Here is a 24,127-nt window from a genome sequence, read left to right on the forward strand (position 1 = left end):
AGATTCTCCTAACTTCTTACAGTCCTATCAGTGAACCAACATTCTGTCCATTGGTGATGTATGGGTTTATGCCCAATTTTCTTAGTTTAATTGCAGGAAAGTTATTGTCACAAATATTTAAGTTTACAATAGAAAAGTTCAAAATTTGGTTACAAACTAGTAAAGAAGGAACAGATATAGAAAATAGTAGTAGCTCACCAGTTTACACTTACTTCTGATTAATAAAATACATTTCCTTTTTCCCAGTTTTTATATTATTGTCTCTGCGGAGTTGGCACTTTAATAGAAATGGCAGATAAAAACCCCTAAGCACTGGCAATGATTTAAAATGCAAGTCTATGGTGCATGTTGCAAACATAGCACTGAGGTGTGTAGTATTTTACAGGAATATGCATATTAGACTCAGACACTCAGCTAAGCAAAATGCATCTGTTCAGAAAACGATTCTATTTACAGTTGACTGACAGAACGTTTCAGATTCTTAACTACATGACTTCACTGTGTCCATTGAGAAAGGTAGTTCATTTCATGAGTAGCTCATAAATCCTTATATCTGCACATTACTTTCTGACCCAGTACTAGGAAGCAGCTGTCTCATGCTCATGGTATTTACCAATCAGAAGTCACCAGTGCATTTCAGCAGATTGTTGCAAGTTTCTACAGCTCAACAACTGCAAAATGGGTGCTTAGTCACCGGATCTCTCATTAGGAAAATCACAGCCTAGATTCAAGGTTATCAGATAACTTTTAATGTAATTTAACCTTTAAAAAAAAACAGCTATTTTTCAGGAAGTGCTGGGCACACAGCACTGCATATCTACCAACCTTACCGAATTCCTCATTTTTTAACGGTTTTGAAGGCAAAATATTGGGGTGCCACTAATTCCCACATGGCCCCTTTAATTCCTGATTTTTTTTTACCTTTTTTTGATATGTACCTCTGCAATTTATGGCTGATCGCTGATGTCACCACACATCGCCAGGGTACAGGGGTGTGCGTGATGATATCACCTTTGTGAAACAGTACTGACTGCCTGACTCTGATTCGCAGGACTGGCGGGAGATTTCAAAAAGTAAAAAAAAACTTTAGTTGCTAACAGCTGCCAACTTATGGGCAGCTTGTGGGGATTGTGGAAGTCTTACTTTAACTGTGTGGACACAGTTTTACACAATGTAGGATTGCTTGTTAACAACTTTCTGTGGCTGGCACTGGCTCTTATCATGGCGTGGCCCTGCAGAATTACGGCTGCATTTGTTGATGGAGGAAAAGCGGTTGGGCAACATGACTCTTAGTCCTCAAGTCTTGACCAAGATGAAGGTAAGCAGAGTGTGAAAAGATTAAGGAAACATGGTATTGGTTAGCTTAGGCAAAAGGCAAGTCGCTACAAGGTCTACTTGGACCTGTGTGTGAGTGTAATGTTTCCGAATATCAACAGATGCATTGCTTATCTGTACAGTCACATCAAGTCAACTGTTCAAATTTTCACAGAATGCTGATTTTTACCTCACTACTGGTTGCAGGCAGGCATTGCCATTACTTTTAATTTACTGTGTGTGTGTGTGTGTGTGTGTGTGTGTGTGTGTGTGTGTGTGTGTGTGTGTGTGTGTGTGTGTGTGTCTGTCATGCCTCAGTTTTGTATTACTGGTGACTAGTGTTACCCAGACACTAGTCCTGTAGCTCAAGTACAGGTAGCAAGAGCCTAAATTTTCTACCCATACCACTGTCACTTATGATTCAAGGAGTTAACCATAGTTCTCAACTGTCCAAAGTTTTACAGAATGTTTGGCTCATATATTTGGTCTGTTCCTCTTAAAATTTGTGGTTTTATGGCAAATCACTGAGAACTGAATTCACTAAATAATGATAGCCATTTAAGTTTTAGTCTTCCTATCTTTGAGGAAATACATGGTAACACAAAACATTTCATTCTAGCAACTTCTCTAAAATTATACAAGTAATGATTAAAATATGTCCCTGGTTTTGGGCCTCTGACCCCCTCCCCCAATAAATTTTGGCTTTTTCCAGATTTCTTGTGCTGCATAGTTCTTCAGGGGGAAAGAAGTTTAGTGCTGCTTATGCCAAGTCTGGTTGTGTTTGTTGTTAGTAGCACAACATATTGAATACTTGCTTTTGATGCAGAAGGCTGTGGGTTCTACTCCCACAGTATGTGGATGGATTACTGTACTGTGTTGTACTTTTAAAGGGTGTGGTTGCTGCAATCCTGAGAATGTCTTCTTTGGCAGAGATGCCTAGAAACTATGAACCTGTTATCACTTTGCAATCCATTCCCTATTGCAATATTACTAGCTTATCATTTTTTTATGTAGCATAGGCAATTTATTCCTCAAGGACAACAGGTGCTTTATTTGTAGAGGAAACAAAGAAATAGTACGTTGTTTGCTACCAGTGACCTCTTCATTAGTTACAGATCTTACATATCTCTTTAATGTGGGATTATTTAGATGATTTTACTTCTGCAGAAAGTGTGCATATATACTGATACTGGTGGATTATAGAAGTCTGAGTAGACTTTTGTGATGGAAATGTTCTGCATTGGGCAGTTTTGTCATTATTGGTTCATGCGTTTTGTTTCATTGCTTACTGGAAAAAATGTTTAAAACAAATTTAAAACATGCTCTAATAAGTGTGCTGTATTATACAAGGAAGTTTGAGTAGACTTTTATAATGGAAATGTTCTGAATTGGGCAGTTTTGTCATTATTGGTTCATGCATTTTCTTTCATTGCTTACTGGAAAAATGTTCAAAACAAATTTAAAATGCGCTCTAACAAGTGTGCTGTATTATACAAGTCTGAGTTGACCTTTATGTTGGAAATGTTCTGAATTGGGCAGTTTTGTCATTATTGGTTCATGCATTTTGTTTCATTGCTTACTGGAAAAATGTTCAAAACAATAAATTTAAAACACACTCTAACAAGTGTGTTGTATTATACAAGGAATGTAGTTTAATACAATCAGGAATGTACATCAAAGAACACAAGTATGTTTCGTGTGCAAGGGGACTATGATTTGAAAACAGTCCAAAGGTCATCGTTAACTGTCACTGGCCAGATGCATTTTCTTTGAATGTGGGTTTCAGTGCTGTTTCAAAGAATTTGAGTTTCAAGGGCAGAGAAGTTTTAATGCTAAGTCTATTTTCATTGTGAGGCTGTATTGCTTTGTTTAGCACATGTCTATTAGTGTTTGTGCTATAAAATGTAAAATAAATGTTTTAAATGAAATCCAAGCAATCATAGAAGTAAAGTCGTACACACATTACAGTGTTTATGGCAAATGGGGTGAAATAGCTAAGTAATGAGACATTGGAATGGCTGTAGGGGGGAGAGCTGTGTATGGGGGGGCCCATTCAACCATGATCAGAATGACTTTTGTAGGTCCTAGCAAACTACAATATTCTTTTGCTAAGATTAGAATATTGCCTATCATTAAATGCTCTACTTTTAAGACAAAACCCATGTACTGCAAGTCACCGAAAACAAAATCCTAAGGTTCATCATCTTCTCCCTTCTCAGTGAACATCATTGCTGCACATTTAAAAAAAATGGTTACCATTTACTACAGGGTCTGGGATGGGGTACATATTTTGGTCGTCTGTTCTTCAGTTTGCATTTGAAAGTTGGTATCCCACAGTTCCGTTGGAGCGGGTGGGGTTGCATAATTATGTATGCAAATGTCATGTTAATCAGTGTACAGATTTGTACCTATTTTTCATGGGCCTTTGTCCAGATTTTTGATGTTTCCAGGTTGAGAGGTATGTGCAGCAGAGAATATATACCAGTGTATTTCAACACTATTGTTTATAAAGAGGTGTGCTGTAGGGTCCTACTTAAATTTTTATTTTATCTTTCTTGATCCCAAGGTAAGTGAATTGATCCAAATACCTGTGCTTGGAGGTAAGAAATTGTAACAAATGTTGTGCAATTACAACAGGTACTTACATACATTAGAAGTATTTAATAGTTTAAGTTGCATGATTTTTCAGAACTGAAAGATTGATAGAGATTTATGTCTTTGAACAACTAATAAAAATAGCAAGTCAGAAATTCTAATGTGATTCATATGAGAATATTAGATACTTCAGAACAGTAGGTACCTTTATATTGGGAAATGCAGGATATGAATTATTTGCTGGAGGAACAAAAGAGTGAGTCTAAAGAGTGTGATGGAAAGCTGATTGTCTGGGATAAAAAGAAATATGTGCAAGAGTAATGGTAATAACTTATAAAAAGGAGATAAAGTGTGGTACTTTAAGCATCAATATATGAAGAGCAAATTCTAAGAATATGTAAATAGCTTTGGAGTAAATTAGGCATAATGTATTAAGCAAAATCAAATCTTCTACACACAAAAAAGTTTATGGATCAAAGAATATATAGTTAACTGGTAAAAGAAGAAAACCTGGTAGAATTGTTTGTCTGTAGGAGTAGAATTCCAGAGTATGTACTGGCAATTTCTGATAAAGTTTATTTAGTGGTGGCAAGTATAAAAGAGAGTTATTTCATGTGTGTGTGATTCTGAATTTTTGAACTTAGTGGGTAGCAAAAGATATTTGTTATTAATTTATTAGCAAGTGGTAGGGACTACTTATTGCTTACGATTAGCAATGAAACAGTAAAGCTGTGTACTGTATTATAAGTACGCAGTTGGCATTCTTTAGGGATGGGTGATGATGTCTGTGATCTGCTAATTTGACAAACCTACAAAGCTTTTAGGAGTCCATATTCTAGTTAAGAAAGCAGTATATATTTTTATATTTTTCTGAGATTTAGGGACTTCCAAGATGGCTGCACACTGATCAACAACTTAATTTTAGCTCTCCCAGCATAAAAAGTACCTGAGAGAGAAGTGCTAGTAATTCTGTCAGTTTTAGTAAAATTCTATTACTTGCTACTAATCAGTAAATAATGACAGACATTTGAATATTAGACTGTATATTCTTGCTGTTATTTTATCAACTTTCTAAGTTTGTAACAGCAATATTTAAAAGATGTACCTATTTTTTTACCTTTGTCCCCCCATTATTTTAGACTTTGTCCAGATTTCTTGCTCTGAGAGGTTGAGAGGTATGGGTGCATGTAACACAGAAGCTGGAAGTAGACATTTAAAAAAGCTGTCATATATAATAAGTGGGAAAGATGGCTACACTACCCATATTATTTTGGAATGTGAATGGCCTCACAGGTATAGATGAAAAGGTAAAAGTACTGAATTATATTAAGAAATGCAGCATGCAAATAACAATGCTACAGAAGACGCCTTTGGAAAGAGGTGAGCATGTGAATTTGATAAAGAAAGGATTTCAGGATGGATATTCAGCTGAATATCAGGGACAAAGGATAAGAAGTATACTTATATTAATCTTTAGAGTATCTCCAATAGTGATAGAAGAGGGGGAAAAAAGATAAAAATGATAGATTTGTGGTAGTGAGGATTTATTGGCAAAGGATGAAGATTATGCTGGCATGCATTTATATTCCACCTAAAACTGCTATTATGGAGCTTAAGAAACCTTTTGGAGAAATAATCAGCTTTCAGCAAGTGAATATTACTTATAGGTGGGGACTGGAATTTGATTTGCAACAGTGAGGATGTATCTGGGACACACAGATGGGATTTATATTTATAACAAAAGAGTTGATTTCTGTAGAAATTTATGAAAATATTTGGTGTGGAAAATGTGAATTCAGTAGTAGGAAACATACATAATTTACGTATTATTCCGCATGGTACAATAACCAGACTAGACAGAAATTATATTTCACAGCAGCATGTGCATTTACTTGAAAGCGTTACACATCCAATAACTGTTTCAGATCATGCATCAAAAACAACTAAGATAAAAATGCAGGGTATTGAAGAAAAACTGAGATACTGGCACTTCTCCACCTACCTGTTAAACAGAGATGTATTTAAGGATTGGGCAATGAAAATTATTTGAGAAATTTTGGAGAAGATAGAAATTTCTTTAGAAGTAATAGCTAGTGAGTGGGATAAAATGAAACTGGAATTTAAAACTAGGGTAGAAGTAACATGAGTTATTTAGAAGGGCTGACAAAGATTAAATTGCTGCAGAGTAAGGGAATCTCAGAGAATAAGAACAGGTGCAACTGCAGTGTGCTAAAGAGGAAATAAGGGAGTGCTTGGATAATATGCAACAGTTTAGAAAGATTGCTGTTATGCAACTGTTTTTTTTTTAATAACTCCAGAGTACAAAACCTTTTAGGGCAACAACTTAGGCAACAGAAATTAGAATGGATTGCTGCCAAATTTATGGAGCCTGAAACAAGAAAAATAGCAGAGATCCTGACGAGGTAATAGAGATATTTCAGAAATTTTATGAAAATTTGTATAAAGCAGAAAAACGTAAAAATCAAGAAAGAGCACTAATGGAAACATTTATGAAAGACTTAAGTATGCCAAAGTTAGAAGTAGATGAGGCTCAACAATTAACAGGTAGGAGGAGATGAGAGAATCACAGTGACATGTAATCAATCTGCAAGAAAGTCTACAGGAATAGATGCTATTCCTGTGAAATTGTGGAGGCTAGGAGGAAGAAAGTGATGAAGATCTGAAATATTTTGTTTAATTAGTATTTAAAAAGGAGGGGAAGCAGCAACATCCTGGAAGAAAATTGTGGTTGTGCTTATACGTAAATATGGTAAAAGCCCATTTGACCCAGTTCATATAACCCCATTTTAGTTTTAAACCGTGGCAATACAGTGTTTGTCTATATTGCTAAATGAATGGTAAAAGTGTTGCTAAAATTGCTAGATCAGTGTGGTTTTGTGGAGGGGAAGCAAGCATTTGACAACATTAATAGAGCAGTGATGATCTAGAGGGAAGCAGAATGTAACAAAATGCCACTGCTGTTGGTGCGTCTTAATGCAGAGAAGGCATTCAACAAAGTAAAGTGGGATTTTATGAGTAGGGCAATGGAAGCATTTGCATTCCCTGATAGCAAAATAAGGTTAATTAGGAGTACATATGAGGGATTGTAGGCAAAAATTAAACTGGGAGGGTTCCTCTCTGACAAGTTTTGTCTGGATAGGGGAACTAGGCTGGGATGTCCTCTTTCCGCTTTGTTGTATGTGCTATATTTAGAACCACTCAAAGAAAATAAGGTACTCAGAAATTCAAGGATGTAATTGGTATGGTAATTAAGAAAAGTTGGCTTTATTTGCAGACAGTATTATTTTGTACCTGATAAAAGCAGAAAATGATATTTTAGTGTTGTGGAACATTCTGAGACAGTTTCAAGTAGTTTCAGGATATAAAATTTATGAAGATAAAGCAAAGTGTGTAGCTGTAAACAGAGCACCTACACATGAATTGGTTCAGCAATACCTATATTTATGGAGACACAATAAAATGAAGTATTTAGGAGTATGGATTAAAAAACATTATGTTATGGCAGCTAAGGATATGTAGGTAGAGACTAAATAAAAGGTAATACAAAAACTGAGAACCTGTAAGTTCTTGTTTATGGATATGGTTAGCAAGACACAAGCAGCAAAAATGCTTTTAGTCCCTTTAGTTTTATATAGAGGTCAGGCATATTGTTATCAAGCAGAGGAGAAGTTGTGAACAGTAATTTATAAAGAGCTGAAGGATTTTATCTTGGAGGGGAAGAGGGCAAGAGTCAAGTGGGATAAATTGTTCCTTCCAACAGAACAAGGTGGTTTAGGATTGCCTGATTTGAGGAGATATTTTAGAGCTACATGGTTAAGGCTCATGTACAAACACAAGCAGTAAGCTATAATTCAGAGTGGAAATGGATGATGATGATGGAGTGGTGATGATGGAGAATTCAAAAGAAAGACTTGGATTTTGGATGCAGATCCTTAAAGAGAATAACAACAGCCATACATAAGAGAAGAGATGCTTGATTTAATAGACATAGACAGATACATCGAGATCAATGAAAGAAATAGACTGCAGAAGGTTAATAAAACCTAAAAAGTCAGAAGTCTGATAAAACAAATGAACACAGTAATTAGGGCTGTTCACAGAGATACATGCAATATAACAGAAGTAAACAGGATACATTACTGTGCAGCTAAATTAATAACTGATAATGTTCTACTACAAGAATACAGGGTAGTGAGGGAAAGGAAGGGGGAAATCGAATACCGTCATGGAAATATCAAATAGAGAAAATTATAAAGCAGTTAAGACAAGAAGTGTTACTGTTAGAGGAATATAGAAAAGGGAACAAATCAACAAAAATACTCATAAAGATAGACGTGATAAAAGTAATGCATGGTATTAGAACAGACTGGGATCTATCATGCACATATGCAAATAGCAAACTAAAAATGTCTGCACAGGTGGAAAAACGTAGAGCTAGTCCACATTAATGCTGCCCCACTCTCACCCAAAGGAATTAGCTATTATCCCAGATGAGAAATTTAGTGCAAATTTTACTTCACCAATATTCGTAGCTCCTCCACAGGTTCCACAATCCCAACCACCCCTTTTAATTAATATGCAACAAGTTCTCTCATCCCTCTCAAAAACCAAGACTACTTCATCCGCGAGCTGCCTGATTATCAGTGTTGTCACGCTGCCAGCCCAGCCATCTGGAATTTTGTAAACAATTCTGTGTCATTTGTGAATATTGATATGATTTATACAGAACTGTACATTATGTACTGAGATTCAAAAATGAAACCACAGCATACCCTGCTAGAACATCGAAGATTAACTTGCTAAACTTCAAGAAAATAAGTTGAAATTAAGTTGTTTTACAGTTGTAAATAAAAGAGTATAAAGAAATACCCAAAACAGCCTAAGGTCGCTCAGTAAGTTAGGAGTGAAAATCAGTAAAAAAAACTAACCAAGCGTCCACCACAGCTGATATCATGCAGACTTTATTACAAACGAACAGGATAAGCGCTTTCACACAGTATTGTGCTTTATCAGGTCCATTAACACAAGTAATTTAAAACCATTTCTGTAATAAAACCAAGAACAAACAACCAATTAAAAACACTGAATAATTATTGGTGTGACCTACGCTTATTAAGTAATGGTTTTAAAGGTATAACAGCATTAATCGCTGGAGACTTGTGTGCCTGCATTCTAACAATCCATTTAGTCTCTGCCAACTCCAATCTATTATTAAAATAACCACCTCTCAAGTCTGTGGGTACTAATGGTAGTTGGGTCATTTAGTTACGTTTCTTGGAAAACTTGTAAGACAGCAGGAGTTATCCTAAAACAAAGTTTAGATGTCAGCAGTTAACAGACGTATTAAATACGCCAGATTTGGAAGGTCACTGAAGAAACCAGCCAAATACACGTGCATTTTGAAATCTGATCATGATATCCAAGACTGAAAAGTTGCACTTATTGAAATTTATATTGAATTGTAATAAAAAAAAATCAAATGCTGATGAATAAAACCTATGGTGTGATTGATGCCTTACAGAATGCATGTAAAAAGGTATATTTATAACCAGATAAAAAGGAGATGTAGCTTATGGGGTATATCTTTAAATATATTAATGTTTAGCTACAGGAAGTCATGCTATTGGTACTTCTTTCTTGAAGCAATCAGAGTAAATGCTTCAGGATGCTGGTAATATAGCCATTCTCTCCCTGTTGCATATTGAGCATCCTAATTAATGTCCAAATGTTAAAATGGCAGTGCATGCATTTACAGGGGATCCACTGTTAAATAAAAAACGGTAAATGTCACAGTGGTAAACAATGACACGTTATCTTGACAGAGTACAAGATTGATTTTAGCAAAGATGCAAAAATTAAAAAAAAAAAAACATTTTTGCTGTATGGCAAACACCTCCTCATCTCTAAATATCCTAACTCTGAGACCTCACAACATTGGATATAAGGAGAGGTTTCCTTACCTCCACAGTTCCACCATCCACCATCTCACTAATTACACTGCATTCTTTTCAGCTAAACACAGGAGTCAATTAAAAAGATTGCATACTTCCACTGTGGGACTGACAGCCTATCTGATGTATACATGGCAGTAGAGTTTCAGTTGCTTCATCCTATTAACTGCTTTAATCCATCATTAATTGTTGTACTATAGATAATGAGCTTCACATTGTTATCTGTAGGTTAAGTAACTGCATTTCATTATTTTATTTTACTATTGATTTCCCCAATGTTTTAGTTAAGGAATGCCATGTTAATTGTAGAGTGTAAGTGAGCTACGTTTCTCCAGCAATTGTGCATTTCAGTGCATGTCACCCTGTTTTAGTTGACTACGGTGCATGTTGCACAAGGTATAGACGTCTGGCATAGGAGTTTACCAAGCATCTTCACCAAGCATCGTAATGCATGTTTCAAGTTCTGAAAGTATTTATACATTGCGGTCTCGTGAAGTAGTGTATCCCCTTTTGTTAGTTGGAGGGTCTTTTTATTTTATTTCAATTGCATGCTTTTTGCTGTTTTGCAGGTGGGAACTTGAGAGCACGAGCGTGTTTTACAGGTGTCATGCTTATGTTTTTTTTTTTTGAGTGATGACACGTGGTTATCACTGGGATGTACCACAGTGATACTTCATGCCTGTAGGGTTATAGGAAGTTCATTAGTTCTTGTAAAGACTAAACTGTACTTTTCTGTGAATGGCAAAATTAGTTTCAGTTAGGAGACACATATTATGGCAAAGGAGTACTTATGTATGGTTACAACTTTTTAGCAGTTACCTTAAGCACCTCACAGAGGTAAATAGTTAAGTCTTACTTGCTTTTGACATATTTTAAGAGTAATGTGGGCTATACAGATGAAGTGTGAATTTCCCATGTTACATTACAGCCAGAGTTTATAGCAGTGTAACAACTCAAGCGCTTGTATTTTGCAATTGTGTATTTGATGAGTGATAGATAAAGCATGATGCTATTGACCTGTGTGCACTTGAAATTCAGATACTTTTCCGTTAATGCAAATGCAGGCCCAGAAAGCCGTTGCCTCATTAACTGAAAAGTACTTATATTTTACTAAAACAAAGTCATCAGATTTGTTTTCCTGCTGCATAATCTAAATGAAGACGAAGTAATTTAATCATATTATATTTCGAACAGTATAATATATAAATTGTTACAGGACATAGGTTATTAAGTGAAATTAATTTAGAAAAAGTAATACATTAAGGAATGGGAAATAAGAAAATTGGTGTTTATAAATTTAGCAACAAAGCATTTAGAACATTTAACACGGTGCCTTCCTTGGCTGTTACTTGCTGCATCTTAAAGATCTTAACACAGATACACATACTCAGATGTTTAGCTTACAATGCAGTCACGTTTAAGTGTCACGTTTTTACTACATAAATGTTTTGAGGAATATAATTGTATAGAATAGCACATGCAAAGAAGCAATCACATGCCATTGAAGTGTTAACATCTCCTAGCAAAGTGAAGGAATGCCACAGCGACATATGCTGCTACTGAATTGGTCTACTTCTTGGAATGTATTATTTGGTGTCCTTAAATATTGTGATTTTAACCTCTGAATACACATACTTGTACAAGAAGAGTACGTAAAAAAAAGGAAGGGAGTGATAAGAAAGTGGCAGTGCTCAGTTTAAACATTCAGTGGATTGAAGCACTCTATTATGTACCTTCCTTTTACTTTTTTTGTAGTACTAATATCCTTACGTGTTGTAGGTATAGAATTCCATCTCACTTCTCCGGACTTGCTGAGCCTTATGTTATTCAGACACATTTAATACCATGAACAAACAACAACAAAGTGCCATATCCCTGAGGGAGAACTGTTACTTGACTAGACTAGTCCTGCATTGCCAAGAGGCACCACTAACATGCAAGAAAACTAAAACTTCATTGTGGAGGCTACATCACTTTATTAGCAAGAGAATAACTTCGCTGTGCTGCATTACAGACAGTAAAAAAAAAAAACAATTTGCATTGTGTTTGACAAGCCATACCAACTGTAAGATTTATTAGACTGCCTTTGATGAGAAGTGAGATGTTTAGCTGAGAGTTGTCAAGGTATTAAAAGGGAATGGAACATGCAATGGATGACAAATAAGGAATTCATATCAGCATTGTAAAGATCTTAATGTCTCACTTAAAATTAAACATGCCATTTGGAGTTATACTTAAACCCAACACAATGAATTTAAATCCACTTTTCTGTCTTTAATAAAAAGTGGGATGGGAGATATGGGAAAATAAAAAGCGTGTATACTTTGCAGTTGGACAACTTCCTTGAATATATAGCTTTGTGCTGGTTTAATATAATGTACGTAAACCCTTTGAAAGTGTTTTAAGACCAGAAAAAGGAATGATGTGCATAAAACAATCAAGGACTTTTGTTGGAACCAGATGTTACTTATGCTCCTGACACGTTCCAGTTGATACATAAGAAGAAACGTATCATAGACAATGTGCTAATTAACTGATTTTTTTTATATCTAGTGATCTTTAACCAATTGTCATAATTACCTTTTTTATTTAGATGTCTGGCAATTCTTTGGCTCTGTCTTTTAATTACCACAGTTTTATAGAGAGGCAGAAGTATAGCGTCAACCGTGTTGTTTATTCTGTGGCCGTAGTGAGATTGATATAGATTGTTGTTGGTATAGCATTTATGGCTTAACATTTTGCAGCCTAATAGATTTTTACCAAAGGATAGCACTCTTTTTTTTTTTTTTTTTAATAGTAAATGAGTACGCTTTACATTTTATAGCCTTTATCAACTAGCTTATGCAGCTTGGTAGGCAAGTTGTTTACCATGATAACATTTATTGCCCTTGATTCTGAGATGACAGTGACTTTTTATTAAAGGTTAGTGTGCTTTCTCAACACCAGAAGGAAAGCTTCAGGAAATGTTTTAATTTGTTGCAGGTACGAAAGCACGAAGTATAGCATATTGAGAAAGCAGGGTCCTCTGATGAGTGATATATTCCTATTATTTAAGTATAGCATATTGAGAAAGCAGGGTCCTCTGATGAGTGATATATTCCTATTATTTAAGTATAGCATATTGAGAAAGCAGGGTCCTCTGATGAGTGATATATTCCTATTATTTAAGTATAGCATATTGAGAAAGCAGGGTCCTCTGATGAGTGATATATTCCTATTATTTAAGTATAGCATATTGAGAAAGCAGGGTCCTCTGATGAGCGATATATTCCAATTATTTAAGTATAGCTTATTGAGAAAGCAGGGTCCACTGATGAGTGATATAGTCCTATTATTTAAGTATAGCTTATTGAAAAAGTGGGGTCCTCCGATGAGTGATATATTCCTATTATTTAAGTATAGCATATTGAGAAAGCGGGGTCCTCTGATGAGTGATATATTCCTATTATTTAAGTATAGCATATTGAGAAAGCAGGGTCCTCTGATGAGCGATATATTCCTATTATTTAAGTATAGCATATTGAGAAAGCGGGGTCCTCTGATGAGCGATATATTCCTATTATTTAAGTATAGCATATTGAGAAAGCAGGGTCCTCTGATGAGTGATATATTCCTATTATTTAAGTATAGCATATTGAGAAAGCAGGGTCCTCTGATGAGTGATATATTCCTATTATTTAAGTATAGCATATTGAGAAAGCAGGGTCCTCTGATGAGTGATATATTCCTATTATTTAAGTATAGCATATTGAGAAAGCGGGGTCCTATGATGAGCGATATATTCCTATTATTTAAGTATAGCATATTGAGAAAGCAGGGTCCTCTGATGAGTGATATATTCCTATTATTTAAGTATAGCATATTGAGAAAGCAGGGTCCTCTGATGAGTGATATATTCTTATTATTTAAGTATAGCATATAGAGAAAGCAGGGTCCTCTGATGAGTGATATATTCCTATTATTTAAGTATAGCATATAGAGAAAGCAGGGTCCTCTGATGAGTGATATATTCCTATTATTTAAGTATAGCATATTGAGAAAGCAGGGTCCTCTGATGAGTGATATATTCCTATTATTTAAGTATAGCATATTGAGAAAGCAGGGTCCTCTGATGAGTGATATATTCCTATTATTTAAGTATAGCATATTGAGAAAGCGGGGTCCTCTGATGAGTGATATATCCCTTTTATTTAAGTATAGCATATTGAGAAAATGGGGTCCTCTGATGAGTGATATATTCCTATTATTTAAGTATAGCATATAGAGAAAGCAGGGTCCTCTGATGAGTGATATATTCCTATTATTTAAGTATAGCATATTGAGAAAGCGGGGTCCTCTGATGAGTGATATATTCCTATTATTTAAGTATAGCATATTGAGAAAGCAGGGTCCTCTGATGAGGGATATATGCTTAATATTTAAGTATAGCATATTGAGAAAGCAGGGTCCACTGATGAGCGATATATTCCTATTATTTAAGTATAGCATATTGAGAAAGTGGGGTCCTCTGATGAGTGATATATTCCTATTATTTAAGTATAGCATATTGAGAAAGCGGGGTCCTCTGATGAGCAATATATTCTTATTATTTAAGTATAGCATATTGAGAAAGCAGGGTCCTCTGATGAGTGATATGTTCTTATTATTTAAGTATAGCATATTGAGAAAGCAGGGTCCTTTGATGAATTATATATTTCTATTATTTAAGTATAGCATATTGAGAAAGTGGGGTCCTCTGATGAGCAATATATTCCTATTATTTAAGTATAGCATATTGAGAAAGTGGGGTCCTCTGATGAGTGATATATTCCTATTATTTAAGTATAGCATATTGAGAAAGCGGGGTCCTCTGATGAGTGATATATTCCTATTATTTAAGTATAGCATATTGAGAAAGCGGGGTCCTCTGATGAGTGATATATTCCTATTATTTAAGTATAGCATATTGAGAAAGCAGGGTCCTCTGATGAGCGATATATGCTTAATATTTAAGTATAGCATATTGAGAAAGCAGGGTCCTCTGATGAGCGATATATTCCTATTATTTAAGTATAGCATATTGAGAAAGTGGGGTCCTCTGATGAGTGATATATTCCTATTATTTAAGTATAGCATATTGAGAAAGTGGGGTCCTCTGATGAGCAATATATTCTTATTATTTAAGTATAGCATATTGAGAAAGCAGGGTCCTCTGATGAGTGATGTGTTCTTATTATTTAAGTATAGCATATTGAGAAAGCAGGGTCCTTTGATGAATTATATATTTCTATTATTTAACTATAGCATATTGAGAAAGTGGGGTCCTCTGATGAGCGATATATTCTTATTTAAGTATAGCATATTGAAAAAGCAGGGTCCTCTGATGAGTGATATATTCCTATTATTTAAGTATAGCATATTGAGAAAGCAGGGTCCTCTGATGAGCGATATATTCCTATTATTTAAGTATAGCATATTGAGAAAGCAGGGTCCTCTGATGAGCGATATATTCCTATTATTTAAGTATAGCATATTGAGAAAGCAGGGTCCTCTGATATGTGATATATTCCTATTATTTAAGTATAGTTTATTGAGAAAGTGGGGTCCTCTGATGAGTGATATATTCCTATTATTTAAGTATAGCATATTGAGGAAGCAGGGTCCTCTGATAAGTGATATATTCCTATTATTTAAGTATAGCATATTGAGAAAGCAGGGCCCTCTGATGAGCGATATATTCCTATTATTTAAGTATAGAATATTGAGAAAGCAGGGTCCTGTGATGAGTGATATATTCTTATTATTTAAGTATAACATACTGAGAAAGCAGGGTCCTCTGATGAGTGATATATTCCTATTATTTAAGTATAGCATATTGAGAAAGCAGGGTCCTCTGATGAGTGATATATTCCTATTATTTAAGTATAGCATATTGAGAAAGCAGGGTCCTCTGATGAGCGATATATTCCTATTATTTAAGTATAGCATATTGAGAAAGTGGGGTCCTCTGATGAGTGATATATTCCTATTATTTTCCTGCACGTTTCCCATTGCTCCCCAATACCTTCCTGTTAATTTTGACTGTTTATTACACTTTTATTGTAGGGCCGCTTCTTGTTTTCTTAAATCCATGCCTCTGACAGGTGTCTCAGTGCCTTTTATTTTTGCTTGTTTTTGTAATGTAACAGTGGTAAATTTTAATTTTGATTTATAGTTGTAAATTATTTCATTTTGATTTAAGAAGCAATTTCCTGAATTTCTTGAGTAATTGATTATAATAGATTTTTTTGTGAAATTCATGTTATATAGATTTCCTCGTTTAGTCGTGGTCTGCAGTGGAATTCTGACTAGAAAGACCCACCAAAACTGAAAATCATTTTTTGCAAAATATATTAAATTCATATAAAGAAATTCCTGTAAAGCATAGTGAAAAATTTTACTTATAGACATGAAATAATCACAGATTGTAATTTCCATTTGCAAAAAAACATGAAAAAAATGATGAAAAATCTATTTTTGATGAAGATGAATTGAGGAGATCAGTTAGTATCACATCAGTCCATCAGTGGTATATCAGAAGGCAGCAGTCAGTGCAGTATTTAAAAAAAACTGCAAATTGCAGTGCTGCAGTTAATAAAGCAATTTTTTTAACATGCAAATTAACATACATTATTTAGTACTGGATATGTTATTCCTAACTAAATAAAACTGCATCGATTATTTCCCTAAATTAAGTGCCATGTAATTAATCTGAGCTCAGTGATACCCAAGAGCCATGTTATCATTAATAACGAGCAGTTTAATTTCTCATGTGACTTGCCAGACTTGTAATATTGGTTAAGACTGGTAGTCCATTATTATCCCTTGATCATTCCTAGATAAATAAAACAGCAAGCTGACATACAGTTAATTATCAGTTATGATGTGGATGATTGTGTTCAGCTATGAGAACATTAATAATGCCCATTATAGTAACATTTGAAGATTAAGAATAATGGTGGCTGTTCTGTAAAACACCTAACGGATGACCTACTGTTTCATGTGGGGAAGTAAATTTACCTTCTCAGATTTCATTGGTAGTGTTAAAACTGCGAACTCGGATGGACATAATTTGATTCCATTACTGATTTTACTGTCACTGCAGTGTAGTATTAACCATACAATACATGGACTATATTATTTCCCTAAAGCCTGAGTCTTCTGGATTGTACCACATCCATTAAAACATGGAAGCTGTTCTGACATTCTTTGCAAATCATTAGTTTTTATAAGGTGAATAATTACTGTGAGGAATTTAAAATGATGGGTGTAGAAATTGCTTGTTTTCATAATTGCATTCATCACTGTGGAGATACCTGTACTATACATGCACTTCCAGTTTGACTAAGAGAACCACCTACACCACCCCCTCTCAAAATATATTCCCCAACTTTACTGTTGTTATTGGTGTCACCATCAACCTTCTTTTGCCCATTTTATACATGGAGTTGGGGTATCTCGTCAGCAGTGAGCATTAGTGTTACACCATCAGGTGGCTAGATGTACAACCATAAAATGAGACCCTCTTAAATAAAATCCTATAGATTACTCTCCTAGAAATGATCTGTTACATCCATGGCTCCTCTCCTTTTGTAAAGACCATGTTATACTCCCTTTGACCATATTTTCAGCTCATCCCCTACACAAAATATTGTCCTCTATAGTATTAAACTGCAATAGTTAAACCTTTCCAAAGGGCAAAAAACCTTCACTTTAGGCTTCTGTCCAGTTTCATTTTCCCAGCCTTAGGAAAAACTCTAGAGAGACTACTCTACCTTCAACTGACTTGTTACATCCAGCAATACTGTCTTCTTTCCCAGCAGTAGCATGGTTTCTGAAATAGAGAATGTACTATGACTGTTATCTAGACTCATTCTGATGATATCGTCTTTAATACAGATAAATGAAATCTGACACATGCCCTACTTATTGATCTAATCAAAGCATTTGATCATGTATCCACAGCCCGCCCTTCAGTTCCCTCACAGTTATAATAAGGATTAGTGATAAAGCAACAGAATATTTTTTTTTCTGTTTGACAGAAACTTTCAAGCCAAGGAAAGACAAACCCTTTCAGAACAAGCCCCAGTAATAGTTGGGATTCCCTAATGGTCAAGACTCTCTCCTCTACTTTTCTCAATATTTATCAACAAATTTTTGTAGATCTTCGTTATCTTTTAACAGTGGCATAGATGGTTCAACTAGCTCCCTCTGCCAGTCCCATAAACTAGTGCCCCACCCCCTCAGCTCTTCAAGTGACAAGCAGAAACTTCCTCCAGACTAATACACTATACACAAACACCCCAGCTCTTTAAGTGAAGAGCTAAAAACAAATACATGTCCCCCCTTACCCTCCTGCCTCAGCTCTTCATTGGAAAGAAAAGTCCATTTAGCTTCCAGCACTGACAGACTAATCAAGTAGCCAGACAGATATACATCCCCTCCCACCTAACCCAGCTCTTCAGTGAAAGAGAAAACAAAAAAGGCATCAGTCAGGTGCCTGGGGCTCCTAAATTGTGTGAACCAGTCAGGTCCCTGCCCCTGCCCCTGCCCCTCCTTCCTCAGTTATAGTAAAAGGTCAGTAAATAAATAAACTAAAATAAAAACAAAGAAAAAAATTTTTTTTGTTTTAAACTGTAGCAAATTGCTTGCAACAAATGTAGCAGGCAGTTGCTACAGTTTATAACCCACATGGAGCACTACAGTGCTAGGCTTTTACTTTGTAAAAAAAATAAACATTTTTTTTTAAATTGTAACAGATTTCTTACTACAAATGTAGCAAGTGGTTGCTAAAGTTTAGACCACAAAGGGAGCACTACAGCTCTCAGGTTTGACAGCAAATGCAACACTGCCTTTTAAAAGCCAGTAAGGACTCAAGAGCAATTGGGATGATAGATTGGAACACTTGCTTTAAGTAGGTACCAGAGAATCGAAGAGCCAGGCTATCTTCTTTCCTGCCAGGATGGACGAATTGGTGCCCTGCCATAGCTACACTACTCTGTTCAAATAATCTTACATTCATGGGCTAAGTCTGAAAAAAAGTCTGTGAGGACTATTGCTGTAACCCAGTTAATAAATACAAATAAATAAATAAATGCTCACTACATAAAGAACTCATGTAATATATTTGTGATTATTGTAAGTATATGTAAAATCATTTGCTGTGTTGCATATGTACAGTGTCCCGTCCCATGCAGTATGTAAGGGAAAACTGAGTTGCTTGATTTTTCCTGTGGCCATTTCAGACAACAGTTGAAAGGCATCTGCTACAAGAACATGCACTATAACAAGTAATTGTAGCGACTCTGTAATTGATTTCTCATGTTCCTTTTTGTTTAGATTGTTCAACAATAACTTGACAGATGACTGCATGCACTGGTTTGCAAAGCTTCTAAAACAGAATCAGCATTTTTTGGCACTAAGGTAAGGAACTGGTTTGTGTCTGATTATTTTTAAGTTGACTTAATACTGTGTGTGGGAACTATCATGGGAACTATCGTTTTGTCTTTGTGCATGGAGATGTAGGATAAGAAGTCAAGCATCATTATTCTCAGCGTCATTTTTAACAAAATCCACTGTTGAAAACTGCATACAGAATTTATTTTATCACTGAGACAAAGTGCCCCCCCCATACGTAATCAGCTTTGCAGTCACTGCACCTTGGGAGGAAATAAAGTCTCCCTTTTGTAGTGACCTCCAATGTACAATATTTGATTTAAGTCAGTTGTGCATTTTCATATAGCAGATCACTGCACAACTTGTTGATTCCTGTGTGTGTGTGTGTGTGTGTGTGTGTGTGTGTGTGTGTGTGTGTGTGTGTGTGTGTGTGTGTGTGTGTGTGTGTGTGTGCATGTAGATTCTTTCTGTATACATTTTCCTACATTACCTGTTTACCGTCAGCCACCCCATGTATAACCCACTACACTGGCCTCACAGAGATTGATTGGTAGGTTCATGAGCTAACCTCAGGGTTGCATCATCCAGCTGAGAAGGACTTCTGGACTCTAGAAGTGCACAGTTTGATTTAACTTTTCCTAGTTGTCAGACGGGAGCTTAATCTGATTTCATCCTCCCCAGACCATGGCTGCTCACATCTAATAGTGGAAGCAATTTTCCCCAGGCCCAAAAACTACATAGTCTTCTACTCCCCAGCCCCCCTGATCAGAATCATTCACACTCAGTGCATAAAGGATTTTTGAAAGCCTTAACCCACTTCATTGTACGCTAAAGTCGGTGTTGCTCCCATATTGCTGCCCCAAAGATTCATGCATGCTTTCTTGTACAAGCCAGTAAGATCACTGTACATTTGCACAACTTGTTGGCAGATACAGCTTTGTCCCTCTGAATGCCTGGAGGAGCACTTGCTATCAGTAGCTACCAGCCAAACAATGAGCCAGGCTGTTGTTCTTCCTGCCAGGATAAGGGGAGTGGTGCCTGCTGCTACTCCCCCCTCCCTAGCAGGCTACTAAGTGAACCTTGGTCATCTGTATCCCTTTATTCCTCTCTGGAGCCAGCAAGGCTGTATGGTAGGTAAGCAGCTCCTTTAGAATCCACACTTAGAGTGTGATGGCAGAAGAACAGCATTTCCAAACTGATTCAATATTCCGATACTTAAAAGTCATTTTAAAAAGCACTCTTGCCCCCCCACACCCATTACTTTGATATACTAAATCTGAGATTGCTGTTTTTTGTGAAGAAAAGAAACATCCTAGTGACTTCACTGTCTTAATCTGTTAATGCTCTTCAAATCAGTCATATATTACTGTTCATGCATTACAGTGTTCATTAATGAACTACATTTAAATCTAGTGCACAGCCTGGGTGTATATATTGTTTATTAGAGAATGGGAACCTGTACTTCAGCACCCTGATTGGAGAATGAACATTTTCCAACAGGGTGTTAATCTACAGGTAATACCGACTGAAAAATAAGTCCACCTTTCCACGGCAGTATATTAAGCTGTCATGGAGCACAGACTGAAAGTAACCTAAACATCACCATTACTTTACATTAGCTAATCAGTGATTTCTGCTGTTTAATGAGTGTAAAATACAAAAAAAAAGAAAAAGAAAAGAAAAAAAAGTAGAAAAGTGTGTGCATGTGTTTATGTCTGTGTCTGAGTGTATGCATGCGTGAAAGTGAGAGTGAGATTGATCAAGCCATTATTTTACACTCACTCAATAGTGCTTTTGCTGTTTAGCGAGTGTAAAAGTAAAACAAGCATAAAAAGAGAGAAAAGTGTGTGTGTGTGTGTGTGTGTGTGTGTGTGTGTGTGTGTGTGTGTGTGTGTGTGTGTGTGTGTGTGTGTGTGTGTGTGTGTGGGGGCTGTATGTGTGTGTGTTTGTGGGGTGTGTGTGTGTGTGTGTGTGTTTTTATGTTTCTATCTACATGTGAGTGTATGCATGCTTGCATCCATGAAAGTGGAAGTGTGTGTGTGTGTGTGTGTGTGTGTGTGTGTGTGTGTGTGTGTGTGTGTGTGTGTGTGTGTGTTTATGTATGCATATGTGAGTGTATGCGTGCTTGCGTGCATGAAAGTGGAAGTGTGTGTGTGTGTGTGTGTGTGTGTGTGTGTGTGTGTGTGTGTGTGTGTGTGTGTGCATGTGTGTGTGTGTGTGTGTGTGTGGGGGGGGTGCAAGTGTGTGTGTGTGTTTATGTTTCTGTCTACATGTGAGTGTATGTGTGCTTGCATGCATGAAAGTGGAAGTGTGTGTGTGTGTGTGTGTGTGTGTGTGTGTGTGTGTGTGTGTGTGTGTGTGTGTGTGTGTGTGTGTGTGTGTGTGTGTGTGTGTAAGTGTGTGTGTGTGTGTGTGTGTGTGTGTGTGTGTGTGTGTGTGTGTGTGTGTGTGTGTGTGTGTGTGTGTGTGTGTGTGTGTGTATGTGTGTCTGTGTGTATGTGTGTGTGTTTGTGTGTTTATGTTCCTGTCTGCATGTGTGTATGCGTGCTTGCATGCATGAAAATGTGTGTGTTCATAGGTTCATAGGTAAGTGCTAGGCTATCTGCCCATGGGCATTTATAAGCCTAGCAACAGAGTGATGGCTTTTGCCTCCCCATTAGATTAGTAACCTGGGCCTCTGTCAGCAGGGCTTCTGAAGTGATCCCAGGGTAGGACTTATGATTACCCATCCACTCATCAAGATTTCTTTTGAAGAGCGTCAGAGAAGAGCTCTGTCAAATATGGATTGGGATTCTGTTCCAGAGTGAGGGGAGTTGCTGGGACAGGAATCTATCCCTCCAGCATGTCCTGTTTATTGTTGTACATAGGTTCAAGTCACTAGAACGAGTGGTTCTGAGGGATCTCGTTTTTTTGAGGTGAAGCATGTGCATTAGTTCATGGTTTGACGTGGCCCTATAGGTCAGACATAGGTCACCTCTGAGCAGACGGTAAGTGACTGAGAAAAGCTGGAGCTTTTTTAGTCGTGCTTCATAGGGTAATTGTTTAAGGCCCTTAATCCTCTTAGTGAGGTACTTCTGTGGTCTTTCTAGTTGTTGCAGTTGTCTAGTGAGGTACATCCCAAATGGGGCATTGTACTCTATTATGGGCCTAATGAGTGAGGAGGAAAGGAGCGCAATCACCTCCTTGGATCTGGATGAGAAACCCTTTGAGATCAGGTGTGCCACATAGAAGGATTTCCTGACCATTTTCGCTATGTGGTTATCAAAGGAGAGCATGCTATCTACTTGAGTACCCAGGTCCCTAATTACTTCTTCTGTACTTAGTGGATTCCCATCTATGTGGCAGTTTGTAGGTACTTTATTTTTCCCAAATGGGATTACTATGCATTTTTTGGCATTTAGCTTGAGGCCGTGACTTTGACACCAGGTGTTTGTCTCTGTGAGACCCTTTTGCAGGATGTCTGTGTCAGCTGGAGAGTCAATTATTGCACCCAATTTACAGTCATCTGCGAACTTGGTTAACCACAGTCCCTCCGCCTTTGCCTGTACTTCGGAGAAATATATACCGAACAGGAGAGGTCCCAGGACTGAGCCTTGTGGGACTCCGCATGTGACTGGTTTAGAGTCAGACATGGCGCCTGCCACTCTTACCGTGTGGGTTCTGTCTGAGAGACAATTGGCAACCCATCTCGTGACATGGGGGTTGATATTTAAGCTGGTGAGTTTGTCTATGATTCCTGAGTGTGGGATGGTGTTGAACGCCTTAGTGAGGTCCAGATATGCTGTGTGGACCACCATCCCCTCATCTATGGCCTTGGTGACTTTTTCGAAGAAGTCGACCAAGTTCAGGAGCAAGATCGGCCTTCAACAAAGCCGAACTGGGTGGGGTCCAGTGTTTGGAGGTTCCCAATGTCCCTGTTAATGAGCTCCATGATAATGCATTCCATGGCTTTGCAGACCAAGCTAGTCAAGCTTATAGGGTGATAGTCCCCAGGGTCAGTTGTGGCACCACCTTTGTGGAATGGTACGACTGTTGCTGTATGCCATTCTTTGGGTACATAGCCTGTAGAGAGGCTGAGTTTGAATAGTGATTTGAGATGGGGGGTTAGTTCATTTTGAAGCTCATGTAAGACACAACCTGGGATAACATCTGGTCCCACTGATGCTGTGTTTTTGGCCTTTGCAAGGGCCGTCTTTGCTTGTGTGTCTGAGATATCTGGAGTGCCCACATTCTTCTGGGATGGGTGCTAGCCCCTTTGGTGGAGAAGGGGGGGGGTGAAGTTTGCACTGAACTTGACAGCCAGGATGTTGGCAGTGTCGGTTGGTTCAGTGTATTTATGGCCATTATGCACTAGCTCGGAGCATATCTGAGAGTTTACCCCTAGACTCTTGACATAGTTAAAGAAGGCCTTGTGGTTATCCTTAGAGTCATTGGCTATTTTTTTTTCGAAGTTGGCCTTGTATGATTTAATGAGGGAGCGCAGTTTTTTACTGATGTTAATCAGAGATGCCTTCTTATTTTGGGATTTTGTTCTATCTTGCAGGAGTTTCCTCCTTCTGTTGTAAAGTTTATTTATGGCCGGGGTCCACCAGACTGGCTTCCTCTTTTTGAGGAGTTGGTCTTGGTTTTACTTGGGATGACTCGGTCCATGCATTCTTGAAGGTCTTCATAGAATGCACTTGTAAAGAATTCTGCCGATGGGTCATCATTTTCCATTTGATTGGGAGCTTTGAAACTTCCCACCTCGGTCTTGAGGAGTGTGAAGTTGACTTTAGAGAAGTTTTTTACCTTGATTTCCTTGACTGGGGGGGGGGGGATGTGGATGTCCAGTG

The 24,127-nt window shown here is 37.1% G+C and overlaps 1 protein-coding gene across 3 annotated transcripts in view; it reads left to right on the forward strand.

Moving 5' to 3' along the window:
* The window catches only part of NOD2 (nucleotide binding oligomerization domain containing 2), a 1,141,123-nt gene that overhangs the window by 754,628 nt on the left and 362,368 nt on the right, over positions 1–24,127 (forward strand). For all 3 annotated transcript variants that reach the window (XM_044081989.1, XM_044081990.1, XM_044081991.1), the window contains one exon: positions 19,239–19,322. In XM_044081989.1, the coding sequence (XP_043937924.1) occupies positions 19,239–19,322 (84 nt within the window). The remainder of the gene's footprint in view (positions 1–19,238; positions 19,323–24,127) is intronic.

Source organism: Protopterus annectens, chromosome 8.part1 (genome assembly GCF_019279795.1).
Source record: "Protopterus annectens isolate FY-2018-M chromosome 8.part1, PAN1.0, whole genome shotgun sequence".
NCBI lineage: Eukaryota > Metazoa > Chordata > Ceratodontiformes > Protopteridae > Protopterus > Protopterus annectens.